This window comes from Ranitomeya variabilis, chromosome 6, assembly GCF_051348905.1.
Source record: "Ranitomeya variabilis isolate aRanVar5 chromosome 6, aRanVar5.hap1, whole genome shotgun sequence".
NCBI lineage: Eukaryota > Metazoa > Chordata > Amphibia > Anura > Dendrobatidae > Ranitomeya > Ranitomeya variabilis.
In genome coordinates, this window is record NC_135237.1 from 79,370,471 (window position 1) to 79,392,368 (window position 21,898).

General features: G+C 44.1%; 1 protein-coding gene across 1 annotated transcript in view; it reads left to right on the forward strand.

Annotated features, from left to right (window-relative positions):
- The first annotated feature begins 448 nt into the window (after nucleotides 1-448).
- Nucleotides 449-21,898, forward strand: part of RAPGEF5 (Rap guanine nucleotide exchange factor 5) — a 366,882-nt gene continuing 345,432 nt past the window's right edge. Inside the window, exon 1 of the mRNA XM_077268709.1 lies at nucleotides 449-916. Within this exon, the coding sequence (XP_077124824.1) occupies nucleotides 680-916 (237 nt within the window). The 5' untranslated portion in view covers nucleotides 449-679. The remainder of the gene's footprint in view (nucleotides 917-21,898) is intronic.

The following is a 21,898-nucleotide window of genomic DNA, read 5'->3' on the forward strand; positions in this document are numbered from 1 at the left end:
CGGTGTGGATACAGATATATACATATGTGCACACGGTGTGGATACAGATATATACATATGTGCACACGGTGTGGATACAGATATATACATATATGCACACGGTGTGGATACAGATATATACATAGATGCACACGGTATGGATACAGATATATACATATGTGCACACGGTGTGGATACAGATATATACATAGATGCACACGGTGTGGATACAGATATATACATATGTGCACACGGTGTGGATACAGATATATACATATGTGCACACGGTATGGATACAGATATATACATATATACACACGGTATGGATACAGATATATACATATGTGCACACGGTGTGGATACAGATATATACATATGTGCACACGGTATGGATACAGATATACGTCCTGCCCGTCTACCGTATTTGCGGCCCCCGTGCTGTAGGTAGTACCGTATTGTATGTGATGATAGGAGGAGTGTGTGCAGATGAAGGCAGCGCGCTCCGGGCTGTTTGGAAGTGACTGGTGCAGGCAGGAGCAGCCAGTGATGCGGATATTTCCTCCTCCTCACTCAGGGCTGTGTGCTGAGTATATGACAGGCGGGAGGTGAGGAGCAGCCCGCATATAGCGCGCAGCACAGAGCACAGCACGGCGGCGGCTGCTGAGGAGACCATGCTGCCCCCGCAGTGCCCGGCAGCAGTATGACTGTGGGGCAGGTGAGCAGGAAGATGCAGCCCACCTCAGAGAGCAGCACCGCAGGGCTCAGCCGCAGTAGGAGCGTCCGGGAGCAGCAGGCGCAGCTGAAGCACAAGCTGAGGGAGCTGCCGTCCCTGCTGAGGAGCGGCCTGACCCTGCGGAGAAGGAGCTCGGTGTACGGACCGTCACCCTCGTTATCCGACACGGAGGACACCGCGGCGGCCACTGCCACCAATGTCCCGGTGAGTGAGACACATGGCTTCCTGCAATGTCACTGCACCGGGAGACTGAGCGCTGCCAGACCGATACACCGAGGGCAGCAGGACGGGGCACAGCTCCGGCACACTGCCCATAACATGCCAGGGACTGCACAGCAACATACGCCAGTGTGCCCAGTCCTGCACTGCAAGTACCAGCTCCGTGCCAAGTTATCCAGTGCTTGTACTGTGCCATTTGTATATATGTCACATCTACTGTACCCCAGACCACATGCCACCGTGCCCAGGTCATTTACTGCACTGTGCCATCTGTATATATATATGTCACATCTACTGTACCCCAGACCATAAGCCACCGTGCCCAGGTCATTTACTGCACTGTGCCATCTGTATATATATATGTCACATCTACTGTACCCCAGACCATAAGCCACCGTGCCCAGGTCATTTACTGCACTGTGCCCAGGTCATTTACTGCACTGTGCCCAGGCCATTTACTGCACTGTGCCATCCGTATATATGTATATATGTCACATCTACTGTACCCCCGACCATATGCCTCTGTGCCCAGGCCATTTACTGCACTGTGCCATCCATATATATGTCACATCTACTGTACCCCCGACCATATGCCTCTGTGCCCCGGTCATTTACTGTACTGTGCCCAGATCATTTACTGCACTGTGCCATCCATATATATGTCACATCTACTGTACCCCCGACCATATGCCTCTGTGCCCAGGTCATTTACTGCACTGTGCCCAGGTCATTTACTGCACTGTGCCCAGGTCATTTACTGCACTGTGCCCAGATCATTTACTGCACTGTGCCATCCATATATATATCACATCTACTGTACCCCAGACCATATGCCTCTGTGCCCAGGTCATTTACTGCACTGTTACCCATGTATACGAGTGCCCAGTGTATTTACTGTATTGTGCCATCCATATATACAAGTCACATCTACTGTACACCAGACCATATGCCGCCGTGCCCAAATCATTTACTGTACTGTGCCCAGGTTATTTAGTGTATTGTGCTAACCGTATATACAAGTCACATCTACTGTCCCAGACCATATGCCACTGTGCCCAGGTCATTTACTGCACTGTGCCGCCCATGTGTACGAGTGCCCAGTGCATTTACTGTACTGTGCCATCCATATATACAAGTGCCCAGTGCATTTACTGTACTGTGCCATCCATATATACAAGGGCCCAGTGCATTTCCAGTATTGTGCCATCCATGTATACGAGTGCCCAGTGCGTTTACTGTACCACAAAACCTTATGCCAGGGTGCCCAGTAAATTATTGTACACTAAAACCATATGCCAGAGTAACCAGTGCATTTACTGTACAGTACCAGCCATATATAGGAGTTCCAAGTTCATCTGCTTTACAATACAAACCATGTGCCAGGGTGCCCAAGTCATTCATAGTGTAACAAGCCATATACCGGGGCAGCAATGTATTAATTTATGCTAGTCAATACCAACGTATACGATAATATACTAAGGATACTACTGTAGAAGCAATATGCCAGGGTACCCAGTACACTTCTAAAATATACACTACAAGAAATAACCAATGCCACCATTATATTAGCCAGTTTATGTTTAGGGCAGCATGCCAGTGCCTATAGATCTTGTACAGTGCACTACAATCAGTATATCGGTGCATCCACACTGCGTGCCATATGCCGGTTTCTTCACAGTGGGGCATTACACCCTGGCACCCAGTACCTGTGCTCTCTAACTACAGCACTCTGTTTGCTCCACATCCAGGTCATTTACATTGTAAGTAATATATAATAACAACAAATCTCTGTATTTTGCTTTTATCACATTGGCCTCAAATCGCATAAAGCAAATTATTGTATTTTGCCACATTTCCAGTGTATTTACGCTGAATGCAATATCCCCGTGTAAAAGCTGCTTCTAGATGTCACAGTTGTGTATAATGTAACCCTAATGATGAGCCCTGCTAATAATGACCTTTACTCTCCAAGAGCTATGGGTTAATTGGAGACTTGCTATTGATGAGTGCTCTTAACGAACACTTGTGGTGGGCAAGACATAATGTATTGTGATGCGCTTTGAACATATTGATTATGAATTTTTCATGGAGCATCAGGTGTGTACAGCATTTTTTTGCCCTATTGTACTTGTATCTATAACACATGTACTACTCATCTAAGAAATCTATCATTTATTATATTCATGTGTGTGGGTGAAGTACAGGTGTCTTGTTTATGTGCTGGTGCAGTTCCACCATATATGTATGCACCACTGGCCATCATCCTCTACACACATGCCAGGCAGCTCATGTATGTCAGTGAGCCAATGCAGCGTATTTAATTTTGCTGCAAATGAGACAATCTACATTATTAGAATGCGACAGTGTCATTAATAAAGGTGGCCACAAACATAAGAGCCATCGCCTGCCTCGTTAGCTGATATATTCCAGGTATCTGTGTGGGGTCCAAAAAAGTCTGGACGGCTAAAATTTAGTTAGTTGGGCACTTCTTTCCTCCATGGTAGTTTTCAGGTCACTGTCTCTATTGACAGTAGATTACTGGTGGGATCAGCCAAGTATTGTCAGTGCAGCTTTTTGCATCAGTTTTGTAAACCAAAACCAGGAGTGGAACAATCAGAGGAAAAGTATAAAAACACGTCACCACTTCTGTATTTTTTTCATCGACTCCTGGTTTTGGCTTACAAATACTGATGTAAAATATTGAACGTGGTATGACGGTAGTGGCTGCTTTCACCAGCAGAGTATGCTACACATAGTTGGATTCCTTCTTTTGGGAAACTTGTGTATTTCAGGATACCAATACATGAAGTTGCAGACATACTTTAAGCTTGTGGATTGAGCATGTTATAGCTCAGTGGTTGGCACTTGTACTGGTTGAATCTGACCTGTGGCAATATCTGCTTGGAGTTTGTACTTCCTCCCTGTGGTTGTGTGGGTTTCCTTCCACATTCCTAATGCATGCAGATTGCTAATTTGGAATGTACATGGTTTATGGTGAACCCTGAACCTGATACATGGAGAGGATGGAATAATCTGCAGCCACATCCCTCTGATAGCGGATCATCAGAACAAAGGATCAGCATTGAAATCCATCATGTCTGTTGCTTCTCTCCATTCCACATCTGCAGTCGGACAATTATTCTCTGACCTCAGTAGCATGCAAGGTAAAAATTATAGAACAATACGATTTACCAACATGTTAGAATCTCTATTAGATGAGTGATTGCCTGGCGTATACACTCTAAAGCCACGTTCACATATTCAGTATTTGGTCAGTATTTTACATCAGCATTTGTAAGCCAAAACCAGGAGTGGCTGATAAATGCAAAAATGGTGACGTGTTTCTATTATACTTTTCCTTTGATTCTTCTGCTCTGGGTTTTGGCTTACAAATACTGATGTAAAATACTGACCAAATACTGATAGTGAGATTGTGGCATTACTCCCATTCTAGTTCTGGTATTGGGCCACAGTGTCATATTGTGTATGCCAAGCCTTACCTGCTCTAGTGGAACAGTATTAGCGCTATTGTATAAATTATCTCTGCCGCACTTGTGCTGCCTTAGGATGCTTCTGTCTAACTTACAAAACTTTTGGTTGAGAACATTTGTTTATGAAATGCCATCCAACAAAGCATACCAAGCATGAAATTGGAGGTACCGTATATGAAGGTGCAGTAGACTTCTATGGTTGCTGATTGGCTGCAGTGCTGTCGATGTGAAGACAGACAGACAATAACAGGCATCAGGAGCTATTGCAGAGGCTTAGTGTTGGACCTGGGAGGGTGAGAAAAAGCACAATTAGTTTATTTTAAAACAAACTGCAGCTGGAGAACAGGGGTTTTCTGAAACCAGAAACCACCCCCTTTTAGTAAGGCTTTACTGTATATGGACATTCTTGCTTACTAGATGTATACAATGAGTTACACAAATTGTGTCTTGTGAATTGTAGAATATTTTTCCCTTTGAGCTGTAATTTGAGCTGACTCCAGCTAATGTAATCTCAAAGGACCTATGATAAATTACCTTTGTGTGACACAGCTAGTTTATCTGGGATGCTACACTGGTAACTAGATCAGCATCCTCTTGTAGTATATTAACAATGTAATGGATACATTTGTCAGTATAACCCACTTACTGTCCTGTGTTTTTTTTGTTTTTTTTCCCTTTACTTAAAAAGTAAAAGGGTTTGTGATTGATAAGTGTGAACTGGTTGGTTCAGTGATTAGTTCTGATGTCTTTCCTTCCACACTAGGGCACTTGGTTCAAATGAAAAAAGGGCAACGTGTCAGTAGATGTCGGAGAAAGCGTACATTGAAAAACTAGTCAGGGACCATGAGTCATGAATGATTAGAGCAGCTTCTCTATGCCCTGCTCTCCATAACTAACAGGTCTCTCACTGTAAACATACAGTCATGGCTGAAAGTGTTGATGCCCTTTAAATTCTTTCAGAAAATGAAGTATTCGTCCCTGAAAATTATTACAAATACACTTATTTATTTCCTTTGTGTGTATTGGAACAACACAAAAAAAACAGAGAAAAAAGGCAAATTGGACATCATTTCACATAAAACCCCCAAAATGAGCAAGGCAAAATTATTGGCACCTTTCCAAAATTGTGGGTAAACAATTTTGTTTCAAGCATATGATACGCTTTCAAACTCGCCTGTGACATGTAACAGGTATGGGCAATATGAAAATCACACCTGAAGCCAGATAAAAAGGGGAGAATTTGACTCAATCTTCGCATTGTGTGTCTGTGAGGGCCACACTAAGAATGGAGAACAGAAAGAGGAGAAGAGAGCTGTCTGAGGACTAACCAAAATTGTTGAAAAATATTGTCAATCTCAATGTTTAGAAGTCCATCTCCAGAGATTTTGATGTTCATTTATCCACGGTGTGGAGAGTTCTGAAGTGGCCAGCAATTGAGTCCAGATCTAAAGCCCATTGAACACATGTGGAGGGATCTTAAAATTGCTGTTGGGAGAAGGCGCCTTCAAATATGAGAATCCTGGAGGATCCTGGATCCTGCAGTTTGCAAAAGAAGAGTGGTCCAAAATTCCAGCTGAGAAGTGTAAGAAGCTTGTTGATGGTTATAGGAAGCGATTGTAGTTATTTATTCCAAAGGCTGTGCAACCAAATATTAAGTTGAGGGTGCCAACAATTTTGTTCTGCCCATTTTGGGGGTTTTGTGTGAAATTATGTCCAATTTGCCTTTTTTGTGTTCTAATATATGTAACGGAAATAAACTTGTATAATAAAATTTGTGTAACTGCAGTTTTTATGGGAGAAATAACAATTTCACGGGTGTCAACACTTTTGGCTATGATTTCACATATGCAGCGAGGGAGAATCCTTTGAAGACCAACTTTGTAATGCCTGTCCGGCTTTTCAGAGTACAACTTAGGCCTCTTTCACACTTCCGTCGTTCGGGGTGTGCATAATGCAGTGAAGTGACGTATTGACGGATCTCGTGAAAATAGTGGAAAACGTGTGTAACGCATCCAGTGTTATGACGGATGCGTCGAATGAGCTCCTGGCTGAATTTGAGGGAGAGAGATGAAAATCCTTCTGGGCATGCTCAGAATGGAAAAACAGGATACGTCGCTGGATTCCTGTGTTTGACGGTCAGCAACGGATCCTGCGACCATAGGCTTCCATTATAGCTGGTGACGGACAGCGCAGGACTCGTCACTGAGCGATTTTCCGACGTTCAGAAAAAACGTTCATATGAACTTTTTCTTCGCACGACTTAACGCTATTTTCCGATGGATCCAGTGCACGAGGGATAAAGCGGATGGCCATCCGTCACAATCCGTCGCTAATACAAGTCTATGGGGAAAAAAACAGGATCCTGCAGAAAAATTTGTAGGATCCTGTTTTTTCTAAAATCGACGGATTTCCACAGGAGGAAAATACGGAAGTGTGAAAGAGGCCTTATCTGAAATGCTGCAGTTTTTATCTTAGGAAAACATACATCAGTAATGCTTCCAATGCTTGATTCTTGCTATAAATCTACTGTTACGTTCCCTTTAATGGTCACATATTAAAATATTGGTCCTTCTATAGATTAGATGGATTCTTGTTACTGCAGGAGATGGCAAATGCCGCTTTTTATGAGGGAAAACATATCCCTACCCGTTTTTAAACAGACAGGGAAATATTTTACCGCACTTAAAGAATCAGCTGTCATCCCATACTGTAATGTCTGTATACTCTTCTGTGTCCTCCCCTGCCCAGGAGCTGTGGTATGATCAGACCATGTTCCTGCACAGTCAGACGCGGTCATTACACAGTACACAGCAGGGAAACATTATTAGATTATCTCAGCACAGGAACATTTTATACACAAGAGCAGTGTAAATTGTATTAGCTATGTACTCGAGTCAAGGACATTTCTCTTTCTGGTGCATGGCAGCTAAAACATGCACCAAATTCATTACTAGCTGTGCGCATCTTACTCCAGTGAGCCTTAGATTAAGACTGGGGTTTAAAATGCCAGTCTTCATTTATTCTTCCATACATATTGTCTGAACGTGCCTTTATTGTATTTTTGTTTTAAAAATCAGCACAAGTTGTCACTTTGTGTATTGTATGGCTTTAAATACTGGAAATGGATCTTTAAACAATAAAACTATAATAGATGTGCAAGAAATCAGCATTTTCATCATTGTCACAGATTATATTTCTACCTCAGGGAACAAATAATGCAAACGATGCATGTTCGTATGTTCACTGAAGATACTCTATTTAAAGAGGCGAAGTGTCGACATCTGTCTCCGGCTATAAAGACAGACTCGTGAAGAATACGTTGAAAGTATTATTTTTGTAGCCAAGTCATTTGGAACATCTACAAAAATGAATTATGGCTGTATTATGTTTCTCAAGGAAGCTCCCAACCTTTTAAAGGGAATCTGTCACCAGGATAACACGGCTTCATCTTATTTCAGTGCTTTATTTGTCTGTATGATGTCGATTTCATAAAATTGGACTTTACTAGTCGCAGAATGAACTGAGCACAGTCTTCTCAATGATGTGTGTATGCTCCAGGACTGTGAGGTCAGTAAGCCAAACCTCCGATTCCGACTTTGACTCCTCAGTTTTCATGACACAGACTCCGACTCCACCAAAATGGGCTCCGACTCCGACTCCACCAAAATGGGCTCTGACTCTGACTCCACTGCCCTGTATGCTCAGGAGTTCCCCATGTTCATGTGCTCCAGCTCTCCATCTCCACATGTTCTTCCTTATGGCCTTTGCATATTTTGCAGATTTGTTTTTTGTTTTTTTTTTGTTTCCTGCTCAGATTTATCACAAAATCTGAAGGGTTTCCTGTTGCCAGGAAAGTGATTGAGAATCCTGAAGTCTCTTGCACACGTTGCTTATTTTTGACTTGCAAATTTAAATCTGCCGCATGTCATTTCTTCCAGTGTTTTTGATGGAGATTTTACTCATACTAATGAGTGGAGAAAAATCTGCACCAAAAACGCATATAAAAAAGGCATCTATTTTACGCAGCGTTTTTCCTGCCAAGAGATGCAGAAATAGGGCACAAATGTCTGCACCAAATACTTAATATGTGCACAGACCCATAGGTACAGGATAGGAATAAAGCTGTCAATCAGCATTGAGAAGGCGGAGCTAGCAGCAGCTCATGAATACCGAGGACTCCTAAGCTCACTGGACTCCGCTCCTTCTGTATTGATAACTGTGAACTTGGCAGTAAACTGTGAATTGTCCTCAATATTCAGGTTACCTATCTAATTCAAATGACATTACTCACTTGCAGATAAGATCGATATGACTGGAGCCAGAAGGCAGACACAGTTACTTGTTAAATACTATAAAAGCTTATATTATCACTGGTTAAACCAGATTTTCCAACATTTTAGATTGTGCAAGAGCAAAGAATTGGTAAAGCATTTTCTTAAAAATATACCGTAATAGTAAATGAATGCTGAGCTCTTCAGATGACAGCAGAGGATTTAGTTGGGTGATATTTTAATAGCAGAGTTGTTACAACATGTAATACTCGTATATGAAAACATATGGTATGTGAAGTACGGTAATTTACATTTTTTTTGCAAACCGCACTGGAAAGTTGTCAAACTATAACTACTTTTCAAGTGAATATGAAAGTTATGAAGCTGATCTCTAAATCTTTATGCACAGAGTATTTCCGTTTATATCCTGTTGTGACTGATCATGGGCTTGTGTGTGATGACATTTTACAGTTTTCCAGGAGTTTGCATGACTCTTTTTTTCAAGGTACCGGTATTTCAGATTATTCTTACACTCAAATACTTAGTGATTTTTATTTTGCATCTGAGACCTCTAAATCAGGTGGACATGTGGGGGGGCGTCTTGTAGTGTAGTGAAGTCGGTCGGCAGCATCCGATCCTTCTCCCTCCACAACACTTCCGCAATGGAAGAATGCGGTGAAGAAAAAGGAAGGTGAACACCCTCCAGGCATAATTGAGAAGCTTGAACCCACTGGACACCAGCTTTCAATTAATCCTTTCTCTACCCTAAATTAACAAGATCATAAAGGATTTTGATCTTTTCAAAGTACACTACACTACACTAGACTAGTATTTATTAGTATTAAACCCCTTAACTAGCTATCTAGGAGAATATTTACAATGATCCCCTTTACCCCCAATAGGTCCCAAGTAGTTATGAGCAAACATGCTCCGATCACGTGTTATCCGAGTATCTTCGGCATGCTTGGATCTTATGTTCGAGTCCCTGCGGTTGCATGTGTTGCAGCTGTCTTCACAGCCACAAAACATACAAACATATTATCAGAGCATGCCCAAGATACTCGGATAACACCCAATCCTGCTTGGACACGCTATCCAAGCATGTTTGCTCATCACTAGTCACGAGGGATAAAAAAAATGAATATTTTCTCTATCCCCATGATGGCACCACGGAGAGAGGGGTCCGCCCCCAGGGACAGGAAACCTACAGATGAAAAAGGGCGTACCTCTCTCCCACATCAGTTGGTTTCCTGTCCCTGACGGGGAACCTACAGCGACGTACCTGAAGGATTCTTCGTGGGATTCCAGGGAGCTGGCCGGTCGGTTCCTGACAGGGGGCGCCCTGTCACGGCTGTGCCCAGCCGGTTTTCTCCCCCCTTTTATCCGACCCTGATGCACCACCACGGGGGTCGGCGGGCCCTACGGGTGAGTGTTGCAGGGGAAGGCAGCGAAGAGGTTCGAGCCTGCCTTCCCCAAAAAAGGAAAAAAAAAAAAAAAAAAAGGGGGAGGAAAGAGGCAGGTGACGGCGGTCACCGATATAGCCTCTGCACCGCTAAAAGGTGCGTGGGGGTAGCGGCGGCTACGCTACCACTATCAGGCAAAGCGCCGCAGGCACCGCTGAACCGCCGCCCAAACCGGAAGTACGGGCCAGGCGGAACGCTAAATCGCGCGCACAGGCGTCCCCATTAATATCCTCCCTATAGGACGCCGGTGCCGCGAACCGGAAGTGACGCGCGCGCATGCGCAGGTGACCACTTTTCCCGGCGGCAAGTTTAAAAACAGCGTCCTCGATAGAGGAAACGTGGCAAATCCTCTCTACTTTGAGAAACACCACTATGAGCGATAAAGAGCAACAAGAGGCACAGGAGTGTGCACAATCTTCACCTGAGGAAGTACTACGTCCGCGCTCACAACATCAGCGCAAGGGGAACGCTTCATCCCAGCAGCGCAGCAGCAGTGGACGCTCAGGGTCACAACGCAGCCGAGTCTCTGGGGGAAATACACGGCCGGTGACGAACCCAGCGGATATAGTCCCGAGGCCAGAGACGGTACCTCTTAAACCGTAAGGGGTGAGTGATCTGCGTGAAAGTAATATTGTAATATGAGATTACTTTTTTATTTTTCCCTAGGGAAGAAAATGTACAGGCAAATCAAAGCACAAAGTGTGTGCGATATGTTCAGAAGAATTACCTCCCTCGTGGGAAAAAAAAGCTATGCGGGTCCTGCATAGAAAAAACCATCCAGGAGGAATCTCCGGCATTCGCGTCAGACCTGAAAACCCTAATAAAAAATCAAGTAGAAAGTGCCCTCAAAGGCATTAAGATTCCGAGGAAAAAACATAGATCAGGTCATAAGTCTCCCGAGTCCAGTATAGACAAATCAGAAAGCGAGACATCTGACTCTGGTGATTCATCAACATCCGACACTTCCTCACTATCTTCGGAGGGAGGGCGCAGTTGCTTCCCCATCGAAGAGACAGACGCATTGGTAAAGGCCATCAGAACAACGATGGGTCTGGTAGACGAACGCCCTAAAAGAACAGCACAGGACATAATGTTCAGCGGATTAGAACAAAAGAAAAGAAGAGTATTTCCAATAAATGAAAAAATCCATTCTTTAATCAAAAAAGAATGGAAGAAACCGGACAAAAAAGTTCTCTTGGTCCCCAAGAGAAAATATCCGTTCGATGACCCAGCCTGCTCATCCTGGGGCAAGGCACCCAAACTGGACGTGGCTATAGCAAAAGCCTCTAAAAAGTTCGCTCTGCCCTTCGAGGACATGGGTACTCTGAAGGATCCAATGGATAAGAAGGCGGACACCTTCTTGAAAAACTCCTGGGAAGCGGCAGGAGGAGGCCTAAAGCCAGCCATCGCAGCCACCTGCACGGCGCGTGCTCTAATGGTGTGGCTTGAGCATCTGGATTCGCAACTAAAAGAGAAAGTCCCACGAGAAACAATACAAAAGTCAGTGTCCATGATGAAAGGGGCAGCAGCTTTTTTGGCGGACGCTTCGGTGGACTCAGCAAGATTGTCAGCCAGGTCGGCATCCTTCTCAAACGCCGCAAGACGCGCCCTGTGGCTAAAATGCTGGCCGGGGGACCTGCAAACAAAGACCAAGCTTTGCTCAATACCTTGCGAAGGCGAGTTCCTGTTCGGATCAACGTTGGACGACATCCTTGACAAAGCGGGAGATAAAAAGAAATCTTTTCCCGGGTTCCCCAACCAGTCATATAGGCGCTCCTTTCGGAACAGAAAGTTCATGCGCAGAAGACCTCCAAAAGGAAATAAAGACGGATGGGAAGACAGAAGAAACAAAAACAGGGGCTTCTTGTTCAACAAACCCCCCCCTCCAGATAATAAAAAATCCCAATGAAGGTACTTCCCGGGTCGGGGGGAGACTGGCAGAGTTCCTTCCAGCCTGGGAAAAAATCTCAAACAGCCCTTGGATCCTGGGTATTATACGAGAAGGCCTCAAATTCAAATTTCGCGTCCCTCCCGGCAACTCCTTCATGGTAACGCCTCAAAAACAGTCACTCGAACAGTCAGCTCTCCAGAAGGAGATCCTGACCCTAATCCAGAAAGATGTATTGCAAGAAGTTCCATACCAGGAAAGGGGCACGGGGTTCTATTCTCCCCTCTTTCTCCGGAAAAAACCGGATGGATCGTACAGAACGATCATAAATCTCAAAAAACTAAACAGTTTCCTGGAGATACAACATTTCAAAATGGAAACAATAAAATCTTGCGTGAGAATACTCTTTCCTCGGTGTTTCATGACTGTTTTAGATTTACGAGACGCGTACTACCATGTGCCCATACACAGAGATTACCAAAAATATCTCAGACTGGCAGTGAATATCCAGGGGGAGATCAAACACTTCCAGTTCCGAGCACTCCCCTTCGGGATAGCTATCGCCCCTCGAGTATTCACGAAAGTAATGTCAGAGGTAATGGCCCACATACGGGAACAGAACATCCTAATAGTTCCCTATCTAGACGACCTACTAGTGGTAGGGAACTCATTTCAACACTGCGAACAACAGTTGAATCTGGTCATTGCTTCTCTGTCGAATCTGGGGTGGCTACTAAACATACCCAAGTCCAAAATGGTGCCATCTCGGGTACAGGAATACCTGGGGATAGTCCTAGACTCAAACACGCAGATATGTTATCTTCCCCAGGAGAAAATACAGAAAATGACACAAGCCGTATCACAGCTGACGGCATCCCCAGTGACCACCCCGAGGAGAGCAATGTCACTCCTGGGTTCTATGACGGCCTGTATGCCGGCAGTTCAATGGGCACAACTACATTCCCGGGATCTACAATGGGAGACCTTAAATTTAGGCATATCTCTGCACGGAAATTTAGACGGGCGGTTAACTATTTCTCCAAATACAATACTCTCCCTAGCGTGGTGGGCAGACCCAGGGAATCTAGCCAAAGGGGTTCCTTGGGAGCTACCGACGGAAAAGATTCTAACAACAGATGCAAGTCCCTGGGGCTGGGGAGCACATATAGGCGATCAAGTGGCACAGGGAAGTTGGAACAAAAGTCAGGAGTCAGACTCTTCCAACATGAAAGAGCTGCTAGCGGTAAAACTGGCCCTAACACACTTCCTATATCTCCTGCACGGTCACCACGTAAAAGTGTTTTCGGACAACCAAGTTGTTGTGGCATATCTAAACCACCAAGGGGGCACCAGGTGTCGAGCTCTGATGGAGGTAACCCAATCTATCTTCCACATAGCGGAACACAGTCTAAAGTCCTTGACAGCTCTCCACTTAAAAGGCTCCGAAAACCAAACTGCAGACTTCCTGAGCAGAACATGCTTAAAACAGGGAGAGTGGGAACTAAACCAATCGGTCTTCGATCAGATCGTGAGTCTCTGGGGCCTACCAGTAATAGACCTATTCGCGAACAGCCAAAACCGCAAGGTAGAAACATTCTGCTCAATCGATCCCCGGGGGAACCCTGTAGCTCTAGACGCTTTGACAATTCCTTGGAACTATCACCTTGCCTACGCGTTCCCTCCAATGTCACTCATCCCCTTAGTGTTGAGGAAAATTCGGGAGGAGAGGTCTACAGTGATACTAATAGCGCCATTCTGGCCCCGCAGAATATGGTTTTCCTGGCTAAGAAAAATGTCCATATCAAGTCCATGGGTTCTACCAGACACTCCGAAACTTCTGTCCCAGGGCCCAGTGTTTCACCCCAACGTGAAAAATCTACACATGACAGCGTGGCTTTTGAAAGGAGGCTACTAAGAGACAAAGGGTTCTCTCCCAACTTAGTGTCCACCCTGTTACAAAGTAGAAAACCCGTAACCACTAGAATATACGGGAAAGTGTGGAAAAAATTCATATCAGTATCAGGGGCAGACCCATCCGGGGAAATTCCTATTGGGAAAGTCCTTGAATTTTTACAGAAAGGCCTGGAAAGAGGCTTGGCTACAAGTACTTTAAAGGTGCAGGTAGCAGCCTTAGCAGCCCTGTATAATTACGATTTAGCCAGAAATCGTTGGGTCATGCGTTTTATTAAAGCCTCATCTAGGTCTAGACCCATTCCCCTCCACAACTCTCCCCCATGGGACCTAAACCTCGTACTAAACGCTCTAACCAAACCTCCCTTTGAGCCCCTAACAGAAGTCTCTTTAAAAATTCTGTCTCTGAAAACCACACTCCTAGTGGCTCTAACCTCAGCCCGCCGTGTCAGCGATATACAGGCGTTATCTTCATGCCCGCCCTTTACCCAGATACTTGATGACAGAGTCATCCTAAAAACCGACCCAGCTTATCTCCCTAAAATAGCGTCACAGTTTCACAGAACGCAGGAAATTTCGTTACCCTCCTTTTGTCCCAAACCAAAAAATGAGGGGGAGAAAACACTGCATACCCTAGACGTAAGAAGGTGTCTAGTTAGGTATCTATCAGCCACTAGGGAGTGCAGAAAGGATAGGGCTCTGTTTGTCTGCTTCCAGGGTCCACGCAAAGGACAAAAAGCGTCGAAAGCAACATTAGCAAGATGGATAAGAGATGCCATCGCCCTATCCTACTCATCCTGTGGGACAGCCATCCCAGAGAACATAAAGGCTCATTCAACCAGAGCAGTGGCATCATCCTGGGCAGAGAGAGCTGGCGCATCAATACAGCAGATATGTAGAGCGGCCACTTGGTCTTCCCAATCTACATTTTTCAAGCATTACCGCTTAGACTTGACCTCCTCTGATCCTACCTTTGGGCGAAGGGTTCTAGAGGCAGTGGTCCCTCCCTAATAGCTCTATCTATTCAAATCTCTCCGTGGTGCCATCATGGGGATAGAGAAAATGGTAGTTACCTGCCGATAACGGTATTTCTCTGATCCCATGATGGCACCCGTATATTCCCTCCCTTTTCACACACAGGTGTGCACATTATAAAGTATTGGTCATTAGCTTAGTCACGGTGCCTCTGTTAAGTTTAATAGGTTAAGTTTAAATTGTGTAAATATTGAGTTGCAGCTGAAGTTCTGTATAAGGCTCTGTAATCCAACTGATGTGGGAGAGAGGTACGCCCTTTTTCATCTGTAGGTTTCCTGTCCCTGGGGGCGGACCCCTCTCTCCGTGGTGCCATCATGGGATCAGAGAAATACCGTTATCGGCAGGTAACTACCATTTTCAACTCCCAATTCATAGGAGGTCAAAGAACTCTAGCCTTCAATTGCCAGTTAAAGAGATTATTTGGCGCCATTGAGAGCCACACTCTTTTGCATCGAATTTAAGCAGTGCCCATGATGTTACAACACCACACAACCCCTGAGACGCAGCGTGATTGTCAAGTATCGTGCACCTTTCCAGTTCAGTACAATAGGACACATGTGAGATACCTCCCGATCCTGCACACATCTCGCCTGGTGTGAGAGGTCCTAAGGGTACTGTCACACAGTACCATTTTAATCGCTACGACGGCACGATTCGTGACGTCGCAGCGTCGTATGATTATCGCTCCAGCGTCGTAGACTGCGGTCACACGTTGCAATCACGGCGCTGGAGCGATGCCGAAGTCCCCGGGTAACCAGGGTAAACATCGGGTTACTAAGCGCAGGGCCGCGCTTAGTAACCCGATGTTTACCGTGGTTACCAGCGTAAAAGTAAAAAAAAAAAAACCGTACATGCTCACCATCTGATGTCCGTCAGGTCCCTTGCCGTCCGCTTCCTGCTCTGACTGAGATCCGGCCGTACAGTGAGAGCAGAGCGCAGCGGCGACGTCACCGCTGTGCTCTGCTCTCACTTTCCGGCCGGCAGACAGTCAGAGCGGGAAGCGGACGGCAAGGGACCTGACGGACATCAGATGGTGAGCATGTACGGTTTGTTTTTTTTTACTTTTACGCTGGTAACCACGGTAAACATCGGGTTACTAAGCGCGGCCCTGCGCTTAGTTACCCGATGTTTACCCTGGTTACCAGCGAACGCATCGCTGGATCGCTGTCACACACAACGATCCAGCGATGACAGCGGGAGATCCAGCGACGAAAGAAAGTTCCAAACGATCTGCTACGACGTACGATTCTCAGCAGAATCGTACGAATCGTGCCGTCCTAGCGATCAAAATTGCACTGTGTGATGGTACCCTTACATAATTGGCACCACTCACTTTGTATGCGGAACTCAGTGGCTCTGGATGGTGTCAGATAAGCCCTTTAAGGCACTACAGGAAACCTTATTATTTTTGTAGTAGCCAGAGGCTAAGATTGTCTTTCTGCAAATTTTAGGCACTAGAAATGCTTATTAGACCACTTATGACCACCCGCATAAAGTATTGGCTTCTATTATGACCTCTCTGTTGGAAATGGAATGTCTCATCTGTCTCCGACTTTATTTACTGCTTGCAATGCAAATACTAACGCTATTTTCACACTACTTAACATATATACTGGGAAAACTTCCCAATGTGTGTTAAATGGAAGTTCCAATAGATTCCTAACTGGCATCCATCCGCCATAGACTTAAAAAACCTGCTACATTATTAACTGGATCCTGAACGATAAATTAGCATAGTCTACTATGGTATTCCATACTTATCTCAGACATTTCTTGCCTTGGTTCTGTAGTAGAGCCTTATGGACACGTTAGCAGAATCTTTCCTGGTGTTCAAGCTAAACATAGGGCAAAAACACAATATGAACAATGCACAAGATCCTCTATAAAAATGCACATTCGCCGTATTACATGCAGATTTCATAACAATTCGTTCCTTCAAAGCCATAACAAATAACTTATTGGATATTGAGCTCTAATTTCTACTTGAAAATCTGCCATGTGTGAATGTTATTGAAGTGTCACTACATACAGCATACTGCACGCTAGTTCATGCTTCATTTTGGGATTTATTATTTTGTACATGCTGTTTGAGAAAGGGACAGAAAACTCACGGTTCCCGTGAGTAAGATGGTACAAGTGACGCAGCTAATGATGATAAAACATAGCTTTATTTTAGGGTTGATTTCTGTAGTGAAATTGTCTGTCATTATATTAAGCCGATAATATGACAGATCATTTGTATGTTCTTTTAGGAATCACATTAGCACCGATTACCATCAGTGAAAGCCGTGCTTTGCTTTCCCTCAGCACTGAGTGAAGCGCTCATTTTTAGATCATTGGAGTAAGCAGAAACATAAGGAGCTCAGCAGCGTTGTAGCTGTGCAATGCACATTAGGAGGAAGGCATCAGCGCACAGTGGGGGGGATTTACTATGCTAAATTCTAGTTTAATATACCCCAAAAACTGCATTACTTGTCTTACCAGATTTATTATGATTAGATATTTTTGTGCCTTACTACACACTGCACCACCTTGAGAAACGTATCACATCTTCTGGCTGCCCGGCCTAGGTTCAAGTTGTATAAATGAAAGATGGTTATAATAAATCTCCCAACAATAAGTCAGGATTAACTCAAACTTACAGCTATCTGTGAAGAGTTGTTAAATAGGGATTAGCGGACCTGTGGAAGTTTCGGTTCTGGTACCCGACTCATAACGGTACCCGAATCATAACCGTAACAGAACTTGAACCTGCACTCAAACCCAATTGAAAGCAATATGCGCCCAAACTTTGTAGCTGGAAAATTCTCTTTCTTTCTTTCTTTCTTTCTTTCTTTCTTTCTTTCTTTCTTTCTTTCTTTCTTTCTTTCTTTCTTTCTTTCTTTCTTTCTTTCTTTCTTTCTCTTTCGCTCTCTTTCTCTCTTTCGCTCTCTTTCTCTTTATCAAATTCAAATGAGCTTTATTGGCAGGACTAAGTACATGTTAGCATTGCCAAAGCATATGGTAAAATAGGGGCATAGGGGGGTGGGTAGGGAGGCATATAGAGGTTCAGGATATATCATGCTCCTTTTAGAGGATAGGGGACGTTTCCAGGGTGGGGTATAGGAGTCCATGGCATATCAGGCTCTTAAGTCGGGAGATAGGGACATGTCTCCTCTTAGTCTGTGGCAGGCACTGACATATTCCGCTGCTATGGCCGCTGCACTTTCCTCTTCCCCCAGTACTGTAGTTTCTCTTCCTCCTCCATGGAGGTGAAGTCAGGGAGGAGATCAAACAGTCTCTTGAGGTGAGTGTCCCTCACTGCGGAGTATTTGGGGCACCTCAGCAGGAAGTGGGCCTCATCCTCCATGGCCTCCTGGGGGCACTGCTGGCAGAGTCTGCCCTCTCGGGGCTTGTAGTTCTGTCGGTGCCTCCCGGATTCGATGAGTAGGCTGTGGGCGCTCAGTCTGTATCGGCTCAGGATCTGTCGCTCTTTGGGGTTTTCTAGTTTCTCTAGATATGGGGCCAGTTTGTACTCCCTCTGTAGGTTCTGGTATATCGTCAGTTTCTTGGATTTGTTTATTTCGTTCAGATGCTGAGATATTCCTCTTTGACTTTGTGCACCATCTTCTAGATTTCACCTTTTGTCAGGCCATGTAGGTTGATGGCTTGGTCAAACTGACTTTGGGTACTTTTTGTTGGAAGGATTCCTGGTGCTTCCTGGTGTTGGAAGGCTTTGTGATGGTAGGAGCTGGAACTGCTACTTTGTAGATGAGCCTTGAATGACAGTGCCTTCTTTATTGCGATGTGTAGTGGGAATCTGCCCAGCTCTGCTCGGCAGGCGCTGTTTGATGTGATCCGATGGACTTAAGAGAAGAAGCTTGTAGAACTCTAGGTGGAATATTTCAGTCGGCCCAGTGTCCCACTTTGACTAGTTTGGGTATGAGACTTTGACTAGTTTGGGTATGAGACTGGGCCCCAGACCTCACTGCCGTACAGAAGGATTGGGGCAATGATGGAGTTAAAGATTTTTAGCCAGATGGATACTGGTGCCTTGAGATGGTACAGACGTCTTCTGATGGCATAGAAGGCTTTGGATGCCTTGCCTTTTAGTAACTCTATGACTTGCTTGAAGCTTCCTGACTGGCTGAGTTCTAGACCCAGGTAGGTGTACCTGTTGGTTTCTGTAAGTAGACGGTTGTCTTATCATAAAGGTAGGATGGCCAGTAGGTTTCTGCTTTCTTTTCTGGAAAACCATATTGTTTTCTTCTTTCTCTCTTTGTCTCTCTCTTTTTCTCTTTCTTTCTCTCTTTCTTTCTCTCTTTCTCTTTCTCTCCCTCTCTCTTTTTCTCTCACTTTCTTTCTCTCTCTCTCCTGAACTTCTGACATTAAAACGGACTCTCGGGAGAAGTTCGGCGCTTAACACCAGACACTAACTGTCTGGTACGAGCCTCGAACTTTTAAGTTCAAAAATCTTTATCCCCTTCTTTGAGTTTTTTTTCTATGTCCTACATTCTTAAAAAATGAATAAATGAAAACATATAGAGATTATTTTTGCCTTACTAAAATATTGCCACATAGGTAGCTTTAGGATATGTTGTCTAAGCTACGTTCACATTTGCGGTCAGCGCCGCAGCGTCGGGCGCCGCAGCGGCGCCGCATGCGTCATGCGCCCCTATATTTAACATGGGGGCGCATGGACATGCGTTGTGCTGCGTTTTGCGCCGCATGGCCGCAAGCGTTGGACGCAAGAAACGCATCAAGTTGCATTTTTTTTGCGTCCAACTTGCGGGCAAAAACGACGCATGCGGCGCAAAACGCAGCGTTTTAGCGTGCGTTTTGCCGCGTTTTTGTTTGCGTTGTGCGCTGCGGCGCCGACGCTGCGGCGCACAACGCAAATGTGAACGTAGCCTTAACTGTTTTGTATCATAATGGTACATTCAGGGGTTGAACCATAAATGTGAGTTATCATCCATTCAGTGGATAATTAGCTAAATGCTGGGGATTCTACAGCTGGGACTCCCCACCGATCCTGAGAATGGGGCTCTGAATTGCCATATTTGACTGGAGCAATGGTCCCACATGCATCTGACACCTTCATTCATTGTTTGTGGGGCTGCCTTCATAACTCGGTGATCGGCAAGTTATTACCTATCTTTTTGGATTGTTGATTACTTGCATTTATGATACAACCACTAAAAATAGAGCATGTCCTTGAGGTCTCCTTTATCTCCAGCACTGTCCCTATGTGACTTCTAAAATGATTGCTATAGAAAAGAGAATAGTTATACTCTATGTGTCTCTAGGGCTATCCTTGAGAAGGAAACTGTACATTTGAGAACACCTTGTCTGCCTTTTTTGAGTCATGAAGTGAGAGACCCAGCTAGAGGGATACTGTCAGCCAAGTCCTTAGGGTTACACTATTCATCAGCCTGGCAATACAGTTTACAAACAGACACAAAGTAGCATCTGTGCCCAGATTGCTAGAAAATAAGTATCACCGCCAATAACAATCCTTGTAGGCCTTATGGGGATCAAAGGGGAAACATGGAAGGAAGTCGGCTTGTTCTAGAAGTCCTGCAGTTTGTCTTCAGAATGAAAAACAAGCTTGTTATTGATCTATCCAGGTGCATGTGATGTAAAGGAAGTAAATATGAGATGCCTTTTCTACTTTTAGACCTATTGTCTTACTCTTTATGTGGTATTATCCAAAAGTCAAATTATAACTAAAGTTTTTGTTTTGGAGAATTGTACACTGGATTTGTGTTTTTTTGTTTTTTTTTTCTTTAAATCTTTTAATTCTAACACAATTTTGCAATTAGGTAGTTTTTTTGCCCCAATTTTTGTGCAATGAAAATAAGTTATAAGATACATTTATAGCAGGAAAAGTAGTGATGTAAATTTATGCATTTCTTATTTGAGAGCTTCATTACCCTATTTTTTTGTTTCTTGTTACAGTTCATAGAAAGCATCTTTGTGCTTCTACACTCTCTAACGCTGCACCTTCCTTCCCCACCCCCACAAACCTTTTTTTTTTTTTTTTTTTTGTAAAGAAGCTGTCAAGGATTATTTCCCATGAAAGTCATTGTATTGTAACACTCCAGAGGTCACAGGTTTGGGCCTCTCGTGAGCAGCGGCTGCATTTTTCATTCTGCACACTGCAGCATATAGTGACAAAATGATAAACAATCCTGCGATGGGCAGTGATATACGCACAGATTAGAAAGCTGCTGCAAAAAGAAATATTACTTGACAATCTAATGCATTATACATATAATTATTGCCTGTCATGAAAAAGTTAGAAGGAACCAAAAGAACACTTGTAAATTTACTTGCACTTTTTATTGCTGTGTTACTCCTTCTGGAAATGTAGGAACAAATTATCTACTAAGTGTTAGCATTCTTTATGTCAAAGGTGAATGTCTTTACTTACTATGACCCTGTCCTGTCAATATCACAATATTTAGGGAAAAAGTTATCGACAAAGAGAAAGACACCCAGTTGTCAATTTGTTTATACCCTTCTGGGATTAATAAATGAGAAATCTGAGCATAGTTTGAAGAAAAGATGCTCCAGAATTGTTTTTTTTACATAAGGGAAGAAAATATTTACTAATAAATAAATGTGGGGAGAGTTGGCTGGAGATTGTGGTCGCATTGTGACCTCGAAGAACAAGTTGCAAAAAACCCAACTGCGTTTGAATTTTTTGCAACAATCGTGTTTGAGTCATAATAGGACCCCATTCCCTTGTATGTATTGTTCTGTGATATAGCAGTGAAACAAACTTTGGCTGTTCGACAGTTGTCAAGGCCAAAATCGCCATGTAGACTTAATCATTAGTAAGCCCCCTATTTCTACTAATGAGGCTGGAGTCACATAAGCGATCATTCTCTCTCATGCAAAAGAATGATCTGTATTATGCTAATGAT